The 23,046-nt window shown below is 37.8% G+C and overlaps 2 protein-coding genes across 6 annotated transcripts in view; both read left to right on the top strand.

Annotated features, from left to right (window-relative positions):
- The window catches only part of LOC122072156, a 26,330-nt gene extending 20,620 nt beyond the window's left edge, over positions 1 to 5,710 (top strand). For 4 of the 5 annotated variants that reach the window (XM_042636724.1, XM_042636722.1, XM_042636723.1 and 1 more), the window contains 3 exons: positions 1,897 to 1,947; positions 3,571 to 3,711; positions 3,889 to 4,985. In XM_042636724.1, coding sequence (XP_042492658.1) covers positions 1,897 to 1,947; positions 3,571 to 3,711; positions 3,889 to 4,779 — 1,083 coding nt within the window. In that variant the 3' untranslated portion in view covers positions 4,780 to 4,985. Of the gene's footprint in view, positions 1 to 1,896; positions 1,948 to 3,570; positions 3,712 to 3,888; positions 4,986 to 5,327 lie in introns of those variants that run through there. The other variant, XM_042636721.1, reaches the window with a different exon arrangement.
- A 3,416-nt stretch (positions 5,711 to 9,126) lies between these two features.
- LOC122072099 (chaperone protein dnaJ A6, chloroplastic-like) lies at positions 9,127 to 21,562 on the top strand. The gene is made up of 8 exons (XM_042636642.1): positions 9,127 to 9,393; positions 10,585 to 10,706; positions 16,202 to 16,343; positions 16,497 to 16,554; positions 18,836 to 18,878; positions 19,546 to 19,594; positions 19,712 to 19,792; positions 20,385 to 21,562. Exons 2-8 carry the CDS (start codon positions 10,597 to 10,599, stop codon positions 21,234 to 21,236), a joined length of 1,335 nt encoding a protein of 444 aa, XP_042492576.1. The 5' UTR covers positions 9,127 to 9,393; positions 10,585 to 10,596; the 3' UTR covers positions 21,237 to 21,562.
- Positions 21,563 to 23,046: the final 1,484 nt, after the last annotated feature.

Here is a 23,046-nt window from a genome sequence, read left to right on the forward strand (position 1 = left end):
TTGTATAGATCTCCTTAGTATTGTCGATGTAGCTTGGTGAATGATGTTGGGGCTCTCAGCAACTCACAGACAGCAGGTATAGCCAGCAGTAATCCGTTCATTGAAAGGAGATCAGCAGCAGCCCAGGTGATGATCTATCCACGTAGTATGGCCTTCAGTTGTTGCAAACAGAGGTTGCAATAGTGCAACGGTAGTAACAGAGATTAACAGCAGCATCAATAGAGATTAACAGCAGCAGCAAAGAACATCCAACAGTAGTAGACAGTAAACAGCAGCAGCAACAGAGAACATTTAACAGCGGTAGACAGTAAACAGTAGTAGTAAAAGGGAATTGGAAGAGAGAGAGGGAGGCGAGAGAAGAGAGAACCGAGAGAATAAAGAGAGAAAAAGGCGAGAAAGAGAGTGAGAAAGACGAGATTGAAAGAGAGAGAGAATCGTGAGCGGGGTGGGGGCTTTGCTCCTTGGCTATTTTTCAATTCACATTCATTGATTCTCACTGTGGCCAATGGCCTTACATAAATAATAGGATAGTTACTAAAAAGAAAAAGGCTAATCTAGGAACATAATCTCAGAAATAAAGAAACTTCCTAAAAAAAACAAATAGGAATGTTATTTAGTTTCCTGCTTAACTCAATGACCTAAATAAACAAAATCCTAGGAAATAAAACTACTAACAAATCATTAAACTAAACCCTCTCAACCTCCATTAATCCCCTATTATATGTTGCAGCCCATTAACATTGAAACCAGCCTTAACCCTTTGTTTATGCCTATTTTTACCCATTGTTTTAAGACGTTTCGTCACTGTTATATCTCTAAAACCCTTGCTGATTTTCTATTTTAGTTGGCTGCTAGAGGACATTGATTGTTTGCATATCTAATTTGGGTGTCTTGATTGATTTGTGCTGAACCTAACATTTGTATGACGTTTGTTCCCTTCCCCATGTCCCCACTTGAAGCTTAAGTAAGAGTTCATGTGTTTTTCCGCCTAGATTATTATTGCTTTTTGCTACTTTGTTTATTAGTCTCATTTTATTTTGCATGCTTAATCTTGTTTGCTGAGTTTCTTTTTTTGTCCTATCTACCCAAGTCCTTTGAGTTAACCCTACCTAGTTAGTTAATCTTGTAGGAGACCTAGTCACCTAGGAATCCCCTACATCACACCCCCACTGTAAACACGCAACTGGTTTCCACCTTCTTAGTTCCAACCAGGATGACTAAAAGAATGATCTTCTTAATGTGAGACCTTATGTGTTTGTTAACTTAGAAAATTAAGGCCATAAGGTTCTATAAGAATTTGTCCTTTTCTTCTGGTTATGGGAACTGTATTTGCAACTCGGCTCTTGTATATCAGGGCTTCTGCTGTCTTCTGCTTTCCATGTATATGACTACTTCTCCCTCAGCCCCTCTTTTGGCACTGTTTGTTGATGCTGAACATTAAGTCATTGTAGTTTTGTAAATATTCATTGGTTCATTTCTTCTTGTTATGGAAACATTCTGTCTTTAGCTTTTTTATTTCATGCTTCTCCAGGCCGGTGCTTTCTTTTCCTTCCCATTTATTTACCATTTCTTTCACCTCTGCAGCTCAAAAATATTTATGCTTCTCTTTTGACCATGTTCAATAATTTTGAGCAAACATTACATTTATGAAGGTAATTTTTGTCATATGGCCAGCCGCTATTCTTGGATATATCCCCTTATAAGCATGATGGGACCTATCTTCCGATAAATGTTTAATACTTTAGTGATAGAAATTGTATGTATTGTTCTGTTGTTATCAAGCTGTTAATGTTTGATTTTCCCTGTTCTTCATTCTTTGTCTTTCAGAATTTTTTGTCCCCGGCCTTCTTTTGCCTCTTGACATTTAATAAAATTTTTCCTAATTTTGGGTTTCAGGGTGATTTGTGCAAATTTTCACATGATACAATTCCCTTGACAAAATCAATGGTATGGTCATTTGACTTAACTATAAGATTTTTTTTTTGTTTTGGGTATCATTTAGCATCGTAGATTTTCTTATAGTGCCAACTGCTGCATGTCCATATGTACACTTCTGGTCACTTGTTATGGTGTTAGGTTTAAACTTGTCAATTTATAGTAGATATAGACATTCTGGTGCACTTCGTTTGTGTCTGACATTAGAATTTTCTGTCCGATGATAATATTATACTCTCTTATAGTCAAGACAATGTGTGTATTGAGTCTGGTTTAACTGACCTATTTAGGGAAGTGAAAATTTTGCTGGAACTTTTTCATTTGACGAGTACAAGGTATTGTATTCCTGTGCTTAAATAACTGTAGATGATGCTAGTAGTTTTAGTCAAATTCTAGTTGTGTTCTATGTAAGTTCTACCTTTTAGGGACCTGATAGGTCTGCTAGCTGCTAGCTAATAGTTAATAGCATTTCAAGACAGATCATTCCCATTCTATATGCTAGTGAAGGTGGTTGTCCTCACATTCTGGCATCAAGGTAGCTTTAAGAGATTGGACTAAACAAGGGAGTGAATTTTGTTGGGCCCTAATGGGATTTGGTACTTGACTGGGATGAGACTAAAGCTTAATTCTGCAGGTTGAGACTGCTATCCTCTCTGGGGATCCAGTGGATTATGGTAGAGGGAGATTTGGTAATAGTAACAAGGTGGATGATGACTGGGAAGGGCAGGCCTCGGAGGTATAACACCTTGAGGGGCCTTTTTCTGTAGCACCTACCATTAACATTCCATTCCATTGAATTGCAAAAATGACCAAACCATTTTAACTTGAGTTTTTCTATTTAACTGTGATGACATTCCCCTCTGATTTTTATTTGATTTGATCGATTCATAGTTGTCAAGGTGTCTCCTAGGTCGCCTTGTTGGTGTGAAAATTCTAGGGACAGGTTGTTGCCTAGATGCCGTGACAACTGCGTTTCTCTGACTGTGAATGCAAGTTCAGTATAATGTATCTTTTTGCCAGGAAGAAGATTGAATTTGATCTGGTTTTGTATGGCTTTGTAGGCAAGTCAATAAAATGAATCTTATATGCTAGGGCGAATATTGAACTCCAGGAAGCAAAGGTTGTAACTTATATTCCCAAATATGAATGGATTTTTTGACAATTAGAATAGGCAAGCTAACTCCCTGGATGGTGTCATTTACTAAAGAATGATCCTCATTTAACATTCCATGTAATAATGCAAAAGCCCATCACCCACCCATAGTTGTTGTCAATGCGGCTGGACAACCAAGGTGGTGAAGGGGGGAAAAATCAAGGCAACTAGACGCCGTCTAGGCATCCAAGGCGCCCTTCGAGCAAAGGGAGCCTGGATGCCTAGTCAACTATGAACCCACCCACATACACATCTAGATAGATTATACTTCACAGATATGTGTAAATATCTTGATAGATCATTGGTGTACGAGAGAGTTCACTGTTTCTTGCTCCTTTGTCTTCCCCTTGCCTTCTTAACTCATGTCCATACTTTCCTTCATCTTTCCATTGTGTATGCTGCATTGTTCAAATACGTGAAATTCTCATATCATTCTAATTTGGCTTAGCAACTTCTCTTTCTGATCCATTTGCTTATTGCAGCCATGCAAGCATTTTGCATATCACTCTTGCTTGAAAGGGGATGATTGTCCATTTGATCATGAGCTTTCCAACTATCCCTGTGACAATTACATGTCAAAAGGCTCTTGCATTAGAGGTGATAAATGCTTGTTTTCACACAAGGTAACTGCTCTAGTCCTTAAAATCCAGTAGCTTTGAGCTAATATTTATGCTTGGCGGTGCGTGGAAGAAACCTTCTTGCCTTTCTTAGTATTGTTCTTCATTTTATCATCAACCAGTTTGCTAAGGTCTTATATTGCATTTTATTATAAGTAATATTAATGTTTAAGTACATTCCAGATACTACCCAAGGAAGGTACCTCTACATCATTGAATGCTGGCAAACTAGAGTTGGAGTCATCAGCTCTGCTTGATAGAAATTTAAGGAAGGAGGTGAACATTGATAGTAGCTCCTGTTGTAACGTCAACAACTTGTCTAAAGACACATCTGTATGGGTGCCATTCTCTGTGGGAACCATCCCTCACAGCAAACCATATCAGAATGTGGTTGGGAAAAGATTGAAACCACTCGTTCAGGTACCCAGAGGAATAAGATTTCTAGTGAATGGAAACACTCCATTAGATGATTCTAATAGGAAGCAACATGGTGACTTTCCTTCCAATGGATGTAATGGCATAGAAATTTGCAATCAGGAGAGAGAAAGTGTACCAGACAAGCATCAAAACTTGAATGAGATGCTGGGGAGGGCTCCCCCTGCAGTACCACCGAGTGGAATTAGATTTCTCTCTATGGGAAAGGTGCCACTAAGTGATCCCGCTAAGCAACAAGGAGGTGGCTTCCCTTCCAAACAAGATGGAGTTGAATTATGCAATTTGAAGAACCTAAGTGCATCACACAAGCTTCAAAATCCTAATGAATCTGCAGTAAGTTTGTCAAAACCCCCAGTTTCTATTGGTCATTCAATGACTCCATTAGCAGAAGGGAATGATAAATCCGTCCAAAGCTCATCGCAGAAGGCGCTGTCATCCACACTGGCATTTGCAGCAAAGCATGAGTCTGAAATGTGGTTGGGACATTCTACTTCTTCCCCTGCTTTTTTTGCTGAGGTGAGTAAGGCATCAAGGAATAACAGTAACTTCAGCACTGGGAATTCTCAGAATGAACCAATGAAAACTAATAAGATTTTGGAAGAATTCTTATTTGGTGTGAGTGGTAATGGTAACCAGTAAGGTGAGGACAATGAACATCTTTCTTGCCTAATATAGTTGCTATCTTTTGCATGTAAATAGTCTGCCCATAGCCTCATTCCATTCATTTCTTTTGAGCAAAAATAAACAATCAGCATGCCTTATTATTTTGCAACACTACATGTTCAATGTTCGAAGGTTTGTACTCCCAGCTGGATTATCAAGATGACATTTCTCAACCGAATAACATTTAATTCTTAAGCCCATGTCATTGTAGACATATCCAATTTGGTCTGGATCTACCTGAGCCTTTTCCCTTTTCAAAAAGCAGGATCTGCATGAGTTGTGTAGCCAAGTAAAAACAGCCAATCTATGATCCCATTTTTGGGGATTTAAATGGTTTGGACTGTAGGCAGATGTCACCGACACTGAATCCAACCTCATGAGATGCCCCTGATTTCTTAAGGAAACCTAAATGGGAGCATGTCTGAATTCAGTAGGGCCTGCAGTAAGAATAGTGTTTAGTCAGTTGGTGTTTACATTTATCTAACACAATTGGAGTTTAATTTTGATTTTTCTTTCTTAATTAGCACAATGGGACGAGACCATCATGATTGCAGAGGAGATATTGAGAGTTAGGGGCTTAAACTATGGAGGTTCCTTTATTCAGTTTTTCTGTTTTACGTGTGTTTATCTGCATTTTAATTATACTTCTTTGTTGGTGTGACCCCTTTGACTACTAAAGAAAGTGTTACGAGGCCCCACTCCAATTATCTTGTTTAACTACAAATTTCTTTACTTTTGAATTAGGGTAAAAGTAAAACAGACAAATGTTTTCTCCGGTTAAGGAGTTGTCCATGTTTCTCACTGAACTTGTGTCAGTGATCTCTGTCTCTCAGCATTGTTTGTGCGTTTCTTCCTGGTAGTTTTGATTGATTCTCCATACATTTTACTCGGAAAATCAGTTCCATGTTTACATCTCAGTTATGTGCTTATGTTATTTGAAACTGTTCATCCAGTCCATTTGGAGGCTAATAGCAAACCCAATTCAATTTTTTAAGCCTTGAGTTGGGTGCCAATTCAAGGATGATGATAATGTCCTATTCTCCATAGAGGAATTTGATGTGCTAAACAAGAACCAGTCTACTTCCATAGGCCCATATAAGTACTTTATGTGAAGCTTGGAAGGTGGAACCACTTGACTCAAAAGACAAAACAACTGGTAACTGAAAAGTCCAGGGTTACCAAGATGGTGCACATTCATGCGTGGATTGTTAAGAGAGTGCATGTTATATCTTTTTGGTAGAAAGCGTGCATGTTATATTATAGACAGATATATGATTGAAGGGCAAGAGATCGATACCTGGTTGTGTGGGCCCTTGCACCAAAGTAGAGGCCATTCAATGTGTGTGTTGTAGCATCAACAAGGATGAGATTCTTGATTTTATGGGGGTTAGTGATGACATGGTAATATCTCCGGTTTATATGTTTTGGTGTAGGAATTTTGTAGTGTTATTTTCCCATGATTGAATCAGGTTTTAAAACTTTTGACTTGTGCCTGATCTAGACCATTGTTTCTAGTAAAAAAAATTGCTACATCACTTTCAGTGGCATAATAAAAAAAAGGGAGAAAATTTTTTGTGGGGAGTCTCGCCCCTATGCTGGATGCATGGAGGCATGAAATGAGTGGCATGCCCCTTATGAAAGGGAAAATGACATCTCTATGGATGTTTCCTTGTGCACCCCCATTGGTCCTCTTGTACATGCAACAATGCAAGAACCGTATTTTCCCACCCAAAAAAAAAAAAAATTCCCCATTAAAAAGGTTAGATATAAATGAAAAGGGGTTGAGTTCCCTGTTCAATTACGTAGTAGATGATAGCACCTCCTTATGTCTATCTCTCTTCACTGACAATAGGGATAGATATATCATTTCATAGGAGAGAGGATAAAAAGATAGGAGAACCTAGCATATGATATGTAGCCCAGTGGCATTCTTTTTTCCTAAGAATTATGGGAAGGGATTTATTGTTTGGTTGTTGGCTCTGCGTGTTAGTGCGAAGGGCAATGGAAATGCTTGCACAAGCATCCAAGGGGAGGGTCAGAGTGATCATTCCATTGCCCCCATGTGAGACGGATAGGGGCATTGTGGATTAATATTTTTTTTTTTTTTCAAAAATTATTTAATAATAGGAAGAGGGTTCCCATAAAAGCAGCCCCTTTGTATTTGGACTTGGGCTAAGTTGTCTGTTGCCTTCTAAGCTTCTTTTCTCCCTCTTCCTTGACCGTGTGGATTACTGTTGGTGAAATAATTTTTTATGCTATCATTGGTGATTTGGTGTGGGAGATTACTCTACACGTGCGTGTGGGAACGTTCTCCTTAGACACTTAATGCTATTAATTCTCACCAATCACCAAACAATCATAAAGTCATGTTTACAGTTTACCATTGTGCGCTGGTTGGCGTTAGCTTGTAATTAAAATGAAATTATTATTTGTTGGGTACAATTACCAAAATGAATTCGGTAGGCAAAAGAGCATTTAAATGGTTTTCTTTAGACTTGTTCGTTTGATGGATAAAAGTGGGCGAGAATAAATCAGTGGAATATTTTAAAGATTATTCATAAGATTTCGAAACCAAATAAAACTTGTTTTGAGTCTCACTTTGTTTTTCATGTTTCTAGATCTTGAATGTTGTTATCTATTCTATTTTGAAATGGGCAGCTGATCACCCTTATTGGGGTTTTAGAAGTCCACTTTTTCAGAGGGTATTCTAAATCTTATAATGTAGCTTTCTCATTTAAATGTTCAATACGATTCCGGATCTTTGCACAAAAAAAAAAAAAAAAAAAAAGAGACATGCATTATAATATTTTGTCTATTATGTGAAAGGGAATTATTCTACCCAACCATTATTTAAAGTCAATAGAGAGCTCCCTAAAAGGTAACGTGGTCCTTGCACCAGCACAACTAATAAAAGTATCAACAAGGGTAGTTTTAGGAATGTAAATGGATAGCCGGGAATTCGTATCTAATCCATATTCGAATCCATTTATGGTTTCCTAATCTAGAATTGTGGTTTTCAAATAATATTTGAATCCGTCTGAAAAATAATCGGATTTCGATTTAGATATTTCCATTTCAGAGTGGATATTATTTGGCTAGTTAAGTATCCGATTGTAAAATATAATTACTTTAATATTATTTAAAAAATATATGATATATTACCATATTACCCATATTATAAACACTTTTACGAGGATATTTTAACAATATATCAAATCCTAAAGTTAGATAACAAAGCCTAACCATAAGTCCATAATCCTAATTAGTAAGAGTCTGAAACTTTCCTCTTCTTCTCCATTATTGCATTTTTGCCATATATATAAGTTGACATTTTCTAATTCCTTGTTATATATGTAATCCATTAATCCACCGCCAAAAACAAAATGGCTCTTTTCTAAGAATGGGCACGCGGCAGCATTTTATTTCCAATGAAATTGATAATCGGAGTCGAAGTTCCATAATTGATATAGTTCAGATTGGTTTACTAGTCGGATCACATAATATTTGGATCCGATAAACTCTTGGATTTTAGATATAGTATTAGTTTTTAACATTCCATCGAATATCACATCAAATTCAGATATGTCATTTGGTAAGTGGATTAGGATTTGGATAGTAATGAATCCAAGATGAATCTGATACATTTACATCCCTATGTGGTATTTCCACTTTTCCTGAAGGTGGCGGTCATTTCCTCTTACACTATGCCTAGTTGTAAGGGTCATGTTACGTTTCTTTTTCTATTTAAAAGTCTTATCATATTCAGTATGAATTTGCAGAAAAAATGTACAATATTGATTATATTGTTATTTTTTCATTCTATTTTCTTAATATTATTTTTGGAGGAGAGGTCTCTGACGAGCATAGAGGCCAATGGGAGTACACTTAGAAATATCAATTGGATTGTTATTCCACTTTTCATGAGACAAGTGATATTTTTGCGAGTCCACATCCTATGCAGCCACTACATCAGCACAATGAACATCCAACGGCTAAGAGTATTTGGACATACACTTCAAGGGGCTCTCAACCAGTAAACCTATGTGCCAGCGCAACCCCAACATTCTCGGACTGGATTTTTTTTTTGGAAAAACTTTACCACTGTAAAATTAATTACCACTGTGGCACTGTTACCGTTTCTTACCTTTGTACCCCATCACATGGGGCCCACAACTTTTCTTTCCGAGCCCATTTTTTTAGGGAAAATCGTAATTGGAATTTGGAACAGCCGATGCTAATCACATGTGATCGGATGGTGATCGAACAGTCTAGATAAGATCTCAAAACAAACATATCGAACAGTCTAGATAAGTTCTCACAACAAACATCAGCACTTGGGTATCATCACTTCATCACAGCAAACCCATTTCTCAGGTTTAATTCTGGAAAGTTTCTTGTTTACCCTTCCTTCCCTCCTCTGTTGAGCTTGAGCCTCATCCTCTATAGTCGTCAAGGCCCGCACCAGAGCACCTCTTCTCTTCTGTCTCAAGCGCCCGAACACCCTTAATAGTTAAATACTAAAAGAGGCGTCAAAACAAGTAGCAGACTACCCCAGAAGAAGAAGAAGAAGAAGAAGAAGAAGACAAGCAGGTTCAGCTTCAATGCGTATTGCTTTCGTTTTTAGTTTCACTGCGAACGAGTTACTATGTTATTTCCCAATCTCCTCCCCCCAATGCTTCTCCTTGATGTTGCGAAGACTAACGAGTTGGAGTCTCGAATTCTTGCTTGTTTTTGGATTGCTATTATGTAATCTTTATGCATTTCAATCACTGAACTGACGCTTAAAGCGATTTATGCGGTTTTTAAATACGTCTCTTTCTCAATCTATCTACTAGGTTTGATGAGATATTGCCTAAATAAGGAATTTATTCATTGAAGGATGGGAACCCTAATCTTACACAATTCAGGTTATCTAACTGAAGAGGAGGGCAATAGCTGCCCCTGCGAGAGGGGGAATTTGCTAACTATATAACTAAGAGAGGGATTGACAAATGGGTTCTGTTTTTGTGTGTGTGTGTGGGGGGGGGGGGGTTGGTTGTATCTGTACTTGCAACATTTTTTACAATCATTCAGAAAAGTTACAACGATACAACAATTTTACTCGTATAATTACTTGCCAGTCAGTGTATAATTTTGCCATATCCAAGCCGTTACTTCTTAGGTCATGGGCTCACTCTGATGAAGTAATGGTCAATTTCAGACAGAATCCATGGGCTCAATCTCTTGATTTGTTTTTGAATCGTAGGGAATACGTTTGTACAATATACTCAATGGAGGAATATGTGTGTATGTTGACCTATGTCAAACATGAGTAGAACTTATGGAATGGTGCATTAAGATGAATTTGATGCTGCATGTTGAAAAAGATTCGTGATTATTGATCTACCTAAGAGAACAAAGATTCTGCTGTTGTCATTGGTTGCTTGCCTCCTCTAATGGCCATCCTTGGGGACATGGTTTTGCTTGAGAAAGCTACATTTTAGCCTCATTGCCTTTAGGGAAAGGCCTAGATCTGTAAACTTTTGAGTGGACTAGCTATACAATGGAGTTGTGGTATAGAATTCTATGGGCCTCCCATTTGTTAGGTTTGGGCTTTTGTTATTATCTGATCACTAGCCTTTTTTCCCTTGTTAAAATAAATTTAGAGTTAATTGTCTTTTGGCCCAGAAATTCATATAATACAAAGAATGGGTCCCAATGGGAGCATGGTCTTTGTTCATACTACTTTTTGTCTATTGTCATTGGTAATTTATGTAAGCCTGATAGAACCCTTCCTTGCAGAGAATATCTTGGATGGCGATTGTACCTTGCGGTAGCACATGGGTTGTTCAATGGGGAATTCAACCAAAAACTATGTTAAGGCCCTCAGTCACGAACAAGTTGTTGATGTCATCCCAACGTGGGTGAGTATTTCTATATTACTTATTAGTAAGAAATGATATGTTGATTCTAGACCAGATTGGCTATAGGGGCCTGGTATCAATGTTGAGGATAAGAGGCAGGTACAGACGTGTTCAGAAAGCTTAATGAGCATGACATTTGGGGTTGTCAGTCCAACTAAGAGACTGTCTGTATTACTGTCCCAAGAAAGGGATGCCTCCAATTGCAGAATCTTTCTCATTTGGGGTTGTCAGTCCAACTAAGAGACTGTCTGTTTTACTGTCCCGAGAAAGGGATGCCTCCAATTGGAGAATCTTTCTCATATCCTTGCACTCAAACTATGCCCCATTTGTTCCTCAGTTACTGTATCTTGCAATTCTCCATGCTTTGTTAATTATTGCTTTTATGGTAACTGTTAGACTCTTGTTTAATATATGTTTGTTTAAATTATTTTGGATGATTATTTTTACCCTTGAAGTAAAAATTTTCTGTAGTTCTAGCTTGGAAGAAGAAGATGACGACAGCTAAAAGAAAAATTTAACCTTTACAGAAGCTTTTGGAAGCTCGAGTGGAGTCACAATACTCTTTTGGATATTAGTAAAAATAACTTGGTTTGTGAAGGAAAGGAATGTTTTAATGATACTCACCGATCCATCCTGACTTGGAGCCTATCCAATGAACAAATATTGTGGTGTTGAATTTTTTTCCCTTTTGTCCAAGAAAAAAATTTTATCTGTATTTTTACCTTGCATTTTTGTCAGTGTCCTAAAAATTCCTACTCAAATAGTTTTAGGACATTTTATGACGCCAACTTCCATGAGTGATTGTGTGGCTGGGGGCCTTGGGGCAACTCCTAGTGTCATGTTTGTATGTCTCAAAGAAAATTGACTGTAGTTGCATTATCTGCTAGAACTAAAATATATCTTTTTTTTTTTTTTTTTGGGAGGGGGGGTTTGTTGTGGTTTGGGTCAGTATAGAGGAAATAATTGAAATCAAAATGATTTAGTTTGGCCCCATGGGCTTATCTTTTAATTTTAGGATTGCAATTGTACTACATGGACAGGTTATGCATTCCTAATTAGTTTGAGTTTTGGGTTATTTGCTACTAATAGAATGAGTTGTTATGCCTGGTTTAGGAAATTTCTAAATCATGAGTTTGTTTGGGGAAGGGCCTTTATAAGATTCGGGAAACTTGAGTTAGGAATTTTAGCCTACATATATTTGGTTGTAATCGAACTTTGGGTAATGGAATCTAGGTTTATGGTGATGGTTTTGGGTAAGAAGGAAAGGTTCTCTTCCTTTTGGTTGATGGGAAACCAATTCTTTCATGGTCAACAGTTTTGTGGCTTTCTTCTCTTTTCTGTTTTCTTCTAATTTCAGTTTAACTTCTCCATATTCAGGTCAGTTGTTTCTTGTTTCTGTTACTTAGAAATCTTATACCACTTTCTACTTTATGTGCTCTGTTTTGGTCATAGTTCTTGGCTGAGAAGAACTCCCAGAAACATAATTGGATCATAATGATTCGACCTGGGAATTTGGATACTTTTATTTTGGTGGGGGGGGGGGTGGTAATGCAGGAGTAGGTTTCAAGAAATAAACTACCCCAGCAGGTTATAACCCAAAGAACTTATGACCCACAGAACTTAATGACCCACACAAGACCCAACAGAATAGATCCCAAAAATTAACAACCTCCATGGGTGGAATTACAATCAAAGATACTTAAGAAACAAAACCATAAATAAGACCAGGAAACAAGGAAATAAGACCATCAAATAAACCCCCAAGGATACAATACCCATACAGGAGCAAAATCAGCCTAAAACCCAACCTATAGGAGAGAGAAAGACCTGCTATAGAGCTGGAGAGAGAGAGGTGATGGGTAAGAAAAGGGACTAACTGAGAGATGTACCCGGTTAGCAAAAGAACGGAACAAATTCTTCTTCTCTTGGGTGAACCTAATAGGAAACAATCAAGTAGAGTTTGATGGAGCAATTTATCAAACACAATGCATGCAATAATCAAGCTCCCAAGAAAACAACTAAATGCATAAATCAGTGAACAAATCCACCATAGACACAAACACACACACCAACACCAACACTAACAATTTAACGTGGAAAACCTCCCCAATGAGAGGAGTAAAAACCACGGGACTGTAGTCCACTAAAATCCACTATCTCCAAATAATGGGAATACACAAAAGTCTTCTCTAACTGAAATTAGAGGCATACAATCATTCTAAACATCAAGAATAACATATCCTTGGCATACATCATCAACAAGATGAAATCTCAAAAGAAAGAGGAAGAAATTGAGGAGATCTCACCAAAACAGGGGCAACGAAAACGTTGCTAAAAAATTGAGGTAGGAAACTCAAAACGACAACCACACTGTACAAAATGAAGATCGGTGTGTTACGAAGCTGCTGTCAAAAAAACAGCTCAATCGGACCACGGATGACCATTCGATTGAGCTCTTGAAGATGACTGCGAACTGTTCTCTAACCCAGAATTTTTCTGCTCCTTTTCTTTTTCTTCTTCTCCAAGTTTTGCCAATAGCCACTCTCACTTTCTCTTTTGTTTTCACTTAAACCGTATTATATGAACAAGATTAAATGAGTAAATCCTCATCAATACTCTTATGACAAAAATGCCCTCCTTATGGGCCTCAAACAAAGATGAGCTTCACCTAAAGAAGGTGAGCATACTTGGGCCATCCTCCACAAGGAGGGAAACCCAATCCAACTAGAGGTGCGGCCAAGTCTGTAGGGCTCCAATTGAGTTGCACTCTTGGGCGTAGGTAGTCCCTAGGGAGGGTACAAAAACCTCAAAAATTGAAGACTTCTGATGGCTAGATCTTGAGATAATTACCTTCTTGATTTTCAGACCTAGGAGAGAGAAAATTGAGAAGATTCTTCAAGAACAGGAACTCTTTGCTGATCGATTATGGCTCTTGTAATGCTGGATAGAATCGGCTCTTCTTGAAGGCTGATGGCAATAACAGTGAACAAAGGAAAGGGATTGAATGCTGAAAACAAGAAGAAATGAGGGAATGTGGGAGAGGAAGTGGCTATCTCAGCCTGGGTTTCTCACCCACAGCCATCCCAGATGCTCTAAGCAATAAATTGCAAATTATCTTTATTCAAATCTCAAATTATGAGTAAATAGGCTCCTCTATTTAAAGAGGGTAGAATAGCAATCCTATCATAACTAGGAGCTAGTTTCCAATTAGGACTAGACATTCCTAGCAGGACGTGGACTCATAATAGGACTAGGACTATAACTCCAATATGGACTAGGACTATAACTCCAGCATGGAGTAGGTAACTAACTAGTCATTCACTAATAGGGAAACCTAAACTGACTAAAACTGAAATAACAAAGGAAATAGACTCAAAATAGGACTCTAACAAAATTGATGAATTAAATCTCGTTTTCCTACTTTCTACCTATACTTTAGACCCATAAAGTGGCCTATTACAAAGAAAACCCATGGGATCCAAGCTCCAACACATGCATAACCCAACCCAAGACTTATTTGCAATAAAATAAGCCATTAAGTGATTTATCTGCATCAGGTGGGTGGGTGGAGGTGGTGGTGGTGGTTTGGAAAGAGGTAAATATAATGGTTATAGAAAAAAATCTGCCTGGTTAAGTCTATTGACGAAACCAATTCAGATAGAAAAGTTGGGGTCTGTTTGGTAAAGTCTATTAACAGATTGAAAGTGAAGATGATATCTGGTTTGGCTAGGTTTGCCAGAGGTAGTTTTTGAGATTTGTTTTTAATTCTGTGTATGTTCTTTTGATCTGCTACTGGTTGTCTTTGGGAGGCTTAAGGTTTAAGATCATAACCAAAAATCTTGTTTGAATTAGATGCTTGTTGTGGTTGTTAGATTGGGTTGCTGGGGGAGTGTTTTATGTACCTGCAACTTTGATAGTAGAAGAGTGTTTCCTATCCGGGAGTGTTGCTATGCCGGCAGGAAACACTCACTCACAGCCCCCCTTTGGTATAATTAAAGGGGGTGGGGGGAGGTCATTACACAGTGGGAGGAGAGGGATAGACACAGGGGTCCTGGGGGTGTAGGGTATGCTCCCGGACAGAAAACATTCTCCCTTAATATTCTTACTGATGGTACAAGACTAGTGTATCTGTTGAGAATCTGTTTAAACTTATTTTAAAAAATTGTTTTCCAGCTGCTTATTTTCCTAAATAAGCGACTGCGATAATCTCTGAAATAGATCCAGATATGTTAATTCGTGCCAGAAACTTCCAGTTTTGTAACTTCTGCTTGAAATGTGATTGGTCAAGAAAATTAGGGGCTTTCTGAACCCCAGCCTAAGAATTGAAAGGAACAGTGCAGATTACATGGGCATGTCAGTTGTCACTATGTCACATGAATGCCTGCTTAGCCAATGATTCTGGCAATTGACTGACCGACTATGTGACCAATCTATGTAGTAAGTTCACTTGATAGTTAGCTTTAAGTACTTGATAGTTAGCTTTAAGTAAGGCAACTTGAACAGTTATATCATATGACCTTGTACTGCTACTTGTGAAAATTCATTGGAAAGGCCTTAAACCACTTGATAATAGAAGTGGAGAACCAGAATGATCTTGGTAAGAGCTAAAGGTAGATGATGTTAGATTAAAGAAGGTATATTGGTTGGCTCTTCTTTGTATGGAATGTTGGGTGGTGAATAAACAACATATGAATAAAATTAATGTGGTTGACGTGAGGATCCCAACATGAAAAACTAGAAAATATAAAATAAGGAATGACCATGTTAGAGGTAACCAAGGGTAGGTCCGAATGTCCGATACATGATAAGTTGAGCGAAAGTTGTTTGAGGTGGCATGATCATGTGCAGCAATTATCTCTGAATCCTCTGGCAAGGAGGTGTGATAGGATTCAGATTGGAGGAATTGAAGGATGAAGGGGCAGGCCTAAAATGACTTTGAGAGAGAGAGAGAGACTAACTTGGTATTTTTATTTGGAGAAACGATCTGTTCCAAAGGTTCATAGTCCAGACTCCAGATTACCTTTTCCCCAAATCCAGGCAGTTTCTTTGGCTGAAATGATCCAGGCTGTATGATTTTGGTTCTTCTGTGGCCTCTAATCTCCTTGAATTGGATATCACTTCTCCGATATTCTTCTGGTTAAGATGTCTCGAATGGATCTAATTTTCGTAAGACTGGATTTTCCAACGGAACTAGTGGTAAGTGCTTTTACATTTGAAGCAGCAGGGTCTTGGAATATTTGAAGGCAGTGAATATGGGTAATTGAGATTCTGAGAATGAATTATCAGCCAGATATGTCCGTCTATTCTGCTTTTTTTTTAACTTCAATATTGATTTGGTATCAATGTATTCCTGGTTCAGGAAACCTGATTGAATGTTATTTAGTACTGGTTGTTAATTGTATATAAATTATTTGTTTGTTTATGGTAATGGGAAAAAAATTTGTTGCTATTTCTGTAAGAGTAACTTAACTTATATTTTATCATCCCATGTGCAGAATTTCAGGCAAGATAAAATATTTGGCATCAAAAAATTCGAGCTTATTGTCACAAGATTCCTGGCATGCAATGTTTAGTACAAGGCCAATTCAAAATGTTCGTCATCAAAGGGGTGCAAGGCTCATTGTTAGAGCTGACAGTGTGAGTATCCTCTTCAACTTATGCTTTCTAGTGACATTTTGTGACTATATGAGGTACAATTTGCTATGTTGTTTCCTTTTGTTTCCTTTCTCTAAACAATCTGTTTGCTGTTGAATCTCATGAACATTTGTGTTAATATTGTTAAATGTACAGGATTATTATTCTGTTCTTGGTGTGTCAAAGGGTGCAAGTAAATCTGAAATAAAAAGTGGTAAGTGCACATTCCAGATTCCTTTCTATAGGGATGGTTCTTTAAGTTTTCTGATGTAAATTTTTTTCCTTGCTTCTGTACGATGCATTTCACCTGGATTTATTCTTTATTAGGTAGTTTTATCACTAGTTGTACCATGTTTTGAGATTTGAGTAATTTCACATACCAATTGTATAGGAAAAATGATGTAGTTGTTCCGTAGGCCACTCTAATGGTTTTTTTTTTTTGAGTAGAATACAGTGACCTGTTAATCTTAATACCACTTTTTGGTTGAACACATGGCCTGTCACATGGACACGGCTGCTTACCGTGAAGCCCCTGTGTCAACATGACGAGACATGGGTGCAGGTATGGAGTCCATGTCAGATCCCTTCCTTAATACTTGTCCACAATGCACCACCTCTTAATTTGCTTCTGAAATTGGGTGAGAGAAGAGGAAGCAGGGGGTATCAATCTTTCCAAAATAAAAAGTGGGTGGGTGGGAGGAGAGGAAGGTGTGGAATTTACTTGGTTCATCTCCTTGTCCTCTTTGTGGAATATACCTGGTTCACCACTATTTTTTATACCACTTAGCACAAGTGGAGAAGAGTGACAATTATATGTTAAAATATGGGTATTTGGCACATAATAAGACTTTATGATTCAGCTAATTTTTATTTGACCCTCCAAGTATTTGTTCTTTTACAATTATCTTCTCAGGCTTTATTTTGTACATATATGACCTTTATTTTAAACAACCGCTTGTTTCCATTTCTTTTAACTATATAAATAATTAAAAGACTGTTAGTCTGTCTTATGCCCAATTTTTGGATACATATTTTCCTTGTCCACATACCACACTCATTTTTAGATATTTATCTATGTATCCTAAGTTTTAGGGCTCAGGTTGATTCGACTCCTGGTCACATACCCATAACAGATGAGAAATGAGTGACAATTAATGTTAAAATATGGGTGATTCAGCTAATTTTATTTAACCCTCCAACTCTTTGTTCATATACAATTATCTTCTCATATAATGGGAATGTTGATTGTCTTCCCTAAAGCATCTACTGTGCTGATGTCAAGATCTAGACCTAGATCTTTCCTAAAGCATCTACTATGCTTTTAGGTTTGTACTTTCTAGCATATAATGGAAATGCAAATTGTCTGAGTTCACCAGCTTATAAATGATCCTTAGGTTTCTTTCACTTAGTTCTTAAAACTTTGAAATAAACCCAAAATATTTGCATCTGAGTCCATCTTGCTGTCTCATGGAAATACCAATGAATAAATTAAAAAAACCCTGTAGAATTTTTGGTAATTATGAATTTATCCTTTTTTTTTTCATTGATTGCAGAAGACAAACAACATTTTTGGGTGGAAGTACATTCTCAGGGCTTGGACTTTATTTCAAAAGTAAACATATTTCTGTGTGATTGGCAGGGTCGGGATTGAAGGGTGGGATTCTATGGCTGTAAATGATGATTAGTACAGAGCTACAGTCCTTGGTTGCTATACATTGCAGAAGCAGATTAAAAGAAGTGGTGATGGATTTTTTATCTGGGGAAGAAGGAAGTGAGTGGTTAGTAGGATAATGGGATGGTACCAAAATTATTGCCTGTGGACATGAACAAAGGAAATTGGTGGTGCTGATGAATGAAATAAAGAACTTGAAAATATTCATAATACATAAATAAGCGTTAAATACTCAACCAGATTCATAATACATAAAAAAAGTGTCAAATGCGCAACCAGAAAGAAAATTCTTCATTAAGATATCCCTCTTCAAAACCGTAACATGATCAAAGCCACTGTATTCTTCTGGAATTTGGATATCATGCATACCTTTTATAGGCTTCTAATAACTCTGTCTATCCCAAAAAGAAAAAGAAAATCCCAATACTATTTGAAACCATTAAGTTGATTTAGCTATCATTAAGCAAACTAGGAAATAAAAGACAGCTAATAAATCTTGTCTGCTTTCTTTAATTAAGATTCCTTGGGGCCTTCTTCATGCAGCCCACTTGCAAGATTGATCCCATTATCCCAATAAGGATTGTCGTCTTTGTGCTTCACCCAATCTTGATACTTGAAACCTTGTTCCAATGAAGCTGTAGGGAACACAAATATGTAGTGACTAATCTTTTGCCTGTACTGGTTCAAATATTTCCCTATGTTTCTCACTGTTCCTTTACTCATGCATTGGCTATGAAAATTCAACAGAACTCTTAAGCTTCCACAAGTTTTTATTATCTTATTATGCATGACTTACTAACAAACTTTCTTTCTCTCCATTCAGCTTATCGGAAGCTTGCAAGGAATTACCATCCTGATGTTAACAAGTATGTCCTCCCTCCTTCCCCCTACATGTTATATGGTTGTGGTGTTGTGCTGTGGTTGTTTGCTCTACGAATGCCTGTATGGTCAAAAGAAGGATCTGTTGGGGGTGGAAAGAGAGAGGAGAGAGAAGGGAGATTGTGGGAGAAAGAAATTTCATATCCATTTTTTCCGCGTAAATTGCATTGGAGTGAGATAAAGGCATATTTGGGTTTTCATTAAAAAATTGGTGAGCATTCTGGACTACTGTTTTCAGGACAATGGACTAATGGTGTGGGGAGTTGATGGTGAGTTTGAAAAGAAGCAAGGAGGATTGTGTTACTCTTTCAGAAATGTTGGTATATATTTTCTGAAACAGCTTTGGCCAGATGACTTTTGGAAGCTTGTGATGCCACTCCTTAGCCCTTAGCTACTGTAATTAGGCATGAACATTTAAATCAGGTTCACTTAGGGTTCTTCCCCCACCCCAAAAAAAAAAAAAAAAAAAAAAACCCTCCCCTTGGCACCGAGTTAGTGTTCATGTGCAATATGTACACTACCGTTGTCTATTCTTTGGTTGAAGGACATTCTGATTTTATTTTAAGGAGTAGCGTAATGAATGTTCTATGCTTCTATGATTGCCTTCTGTCTTTGATCCTACAACTCATGGGCAGTCATTTTGCTCTATTGCAGAGAACCTGGAGCAGAGAAGAAATTTAAGGAGATAAGCAATGCCTATGAGGTAAGAGGCTGGTATTATTGTAATTCTGGTTCATGATTATGATTCTTGGTTGAACTGTGACAGGCTTGACACCCATGGATTGAGTTATTTGCTTACAACCAGTAACATTTTCTGCAGGTCTTGTCAGATGATGAGAAACGGTCCTTGTATGATAAATATGGAGAGGCTGGGCTTAAGGGTGCTGGTATGGGCATGGGGGTAAGTTCCCTTTTTCTTTTTTCATTTTTATTTACTTATTTATTTATTGTATTGTTTTTGGGGCGGGGGGTGGGGGGTCGATAATGCAGTGGAGAACTTTAGGCTTTCTGACTGCATAAAAAACCAAGAATATTAAACAGAAAGATGCAATAAAATGGAGCTTAACTGCTGCTGCTGCTTCATAAAACTATAGATAGAACTGTATCTCAAGGTCTGGTTGATAATTCATCCTTCATAATCACTACTAATCAGGGGAATTTGAGAATTCAACAAATAAAGAATTAACCCCAAATTGAAAGCTGTGATTAAAAAGAAACATGAACTATAACCTGCAGGCCAACAGGTCTACCTGCAATAGAATTTGTTTGAGAATGTTAAGGCACAAAAATGACACCAAACACTAAATCAGGAACCTGGACAGAGAACTGAGAAAATAGGGACCAAAATCAAGTGTGGTGGATGCTCTGTTTTCTAATAAATATTCCCTGTTTCAATCTGAAAGCCTTCCTACATTGAGGAGTATTGCTGATTAAAAATTCATTGACTACTATTTCAGTTTTTCCAGACTACTAACGTGTACCTTCTCATACAGGATTTCAGCAACCCATTTGATCTGTTTGAGTCATTATTTGAAGGCATGGGAGGTATGGGTGGCATGGGTATGGGAGGCAGAGGTTCCAGAAGTAGGGCAGTGGATGGCGATGACCAGATTTATAATTTGGTCTTGAATTTTAAAGAAGCAGTTTTTGGGGTGGAGAAGGAGATTGAGGTAACCCGGCTTGAGTCCTGTGGTAACTGCAGTGGATCAGGAGCAAAGCCTGGGACCAAGCCAACTAAATGTAGCACATGTGGTGGGCAAGGTCAAGTTGTTTCATCGGCTAGGACCCCATTAGGGGTTTTCCAGCAAGTAATGACCTGTTCTGCTTGTGAAGGGACTGGTGAGACATTCACTCCTTGCAATACATGTGGAGGGGATGGGCGAGTCAGGAAGACAAAGCGGATTAGTCTGAAAGTCCCTCCTGGTGTGGACTCCGGTAGCCGATTGAGGGTCCGATCAGAAGGTGATGCTGGGAAGAGAGGTGGATCCCCTGGAGACCTTTTTGTTGTTATTAATGTTCTTCCAGACCCTGTACTCAAACGTGAAGACACAAACATCTTGTACACCTGTAAGGTGTCATACATTGATGCTATATTAGGGACAACAATTAAGGTTCCAACTGTGGATGGCATGGTCGATTTGAAGATTCCTCCTGGTACCCAGCCAAACACGACACTGGTGATGGGAAAGAAAGGTGTGCCACTACTAAATAAGAGTAACATGAGGGGTGATCAGTTGGTTCGTGTTCAAGTCGAGATCCCAAAAAGGTTGAGCAATGAAGAAAGGAAACTCATCGAAGAGCTTGCCGACCTCAGCAAAGCCAAGACTGCAAACAGTAGAAGATAGTTGTGGTAGTGTCACCTGTTGATTCATCATTTGCACTTGCCCCCACCCATCCATATTTTCTGACGAGGACAAAATTCTAGTTGGCGACGTGTATTTGCAAAAGGGAAATTTGATGCTAAGATCTCTGGATTAGGTTGGAAGGGAAGCACTGGTGAGTGTAGTAATAATTTGTTTTTTTTTTTTTTTGGTTTAAATTTTGGAATATAGATTGATAGGCCATGAGGAAGGAATATTTAGGGGAAAGATTCTGCTTGCTAAATCATTTCCATTCACCTGATAATTGAGACTGAAAAATATATAACACCAGAAGATCCTGGTTTTATCCATTTGAGTTCAAATTTGTACTCGTCCAATTGTGAAGCTCTTCCCCGTTGTATTAAAAGTGAGATTTTGTTTGCGGCTTGATCTTTGGTCTTTAGGGAGCAAGCAAAGAACTGATCATAGCTTCACTCGATCACCAAATTCGGGTATTAGGTTAGTTGCCATGTGGCAGATCTGCCGTTGTCTTATAAGCTTTATAAGCTTTGCGCCCTTGTTGGTGTTCGTATTAGTAGTAATTTATTGGGGTTGTTTGAATGACACGTCTATAAGTGTATTTAGAATATATAATTTTTTTAATTTATGGGTTTGTTTGAATGACATTTATAAAAGTATTTAGAATGTGTAATTCTTTATTTTATTGTCTTTTGTTTTATTTCCAAAAGTATTTAAGTTAGAGTTTAAGAAAAAGTTATTAAAATAATTTGAAAGTGCCTATTGTTGCATCATTTTCAACAATCGTCTTGGTTTGTATTTTTTTTTTTTTTTTTAATACATATGTGAAATGATGAGATTTTATTTTAACGGAGACAAATGTTGTATTAAGAAGGTAGAAAAAACAAGTTTACAAGTTATTTGACTATGTTCATGGCGAGTGTTAAATATCATGGAATATTGAGATCCACCATGCCAATATCTAGATCCATTCTATCATGATCGTGGCTTCTCATGCCTTTAAATTGTGGATAGAGAAGGTTTTTTGATTACATGTCTAGTTCAACTCATACAGAGTTAACCAAATAGAAAATTAAAGCTATAAAAATCCAGTGAAAAAATAAAAAAATTTCCCATATGGTTGAGCTTGCCAAAAGCTGTTGCACTTGTTCAGAGATATTCTCTAAACTTGTTGGTCAGGAAAAACTTTTTCCTTATTTATATATGTAGTTTATTCAAATGGTTGGAATAGCTGCCTCATTATGCGCCTCTTGTCATTCATAGAACTTACTCCCATTTTCTGCTCTGGTTCTGGACCTACCCGGCCCGGGGAGCAGCCGTCTAAGTGCTGTGCAGCTTTGCTCGGCCTGGGCTGAAGCTCCATGGTGAAGCTTAGTCTTTGATCGGAAGAGAAGGTATGTGTGCCCATTGACAAGACTGGTTTCTAATGAAGAGAAAGTAGATGGCTCAGATCGGGATCGGAAGGGTTGGTTTATCAGGCCCTGAATGAAACCATGTATGAGCTCTTTCAGATAGAGAGTGTGGTTACTAGTAATTTAATTAAGGAAGAAAGAACACTACCCATGTGTTTAGGCGTAGACACACTGGATGTGAAAAGATTGTGTTGTCCTGCATTGAAGATGCTTTAGAGCACCCTCCTATTGGCTCATCCACTAGTGTGTATCTGCACTAGTGAAGTAACATTCTATACTTCTATTGCCCTTTATTTAAATGTGATTTAATATGAGCTCTCCCATTCTTTTATCATATAATTAGAGTTTACCTAAGTACGGTGCTCAGGATTTTATATATTTCTTAAGTACTACTCATTTTATAC

The sequence above is a fragment of the Macadamia integrifolia genome, chromosome 2 (genome assembly GCF_013358625.1).
Source record: "Macadamia integrifolia cultivar HAES 741 chromosome 2, SCU_Mint_v3, whole genome shotgun sequence".
Classification (NCBI taxonomy): Eukaryota; Viridiplantae; Streptophyta; class Magnoliopsida; order Proteales; family Proteaceae; genus Macadamia; species Macadamia integrifolia.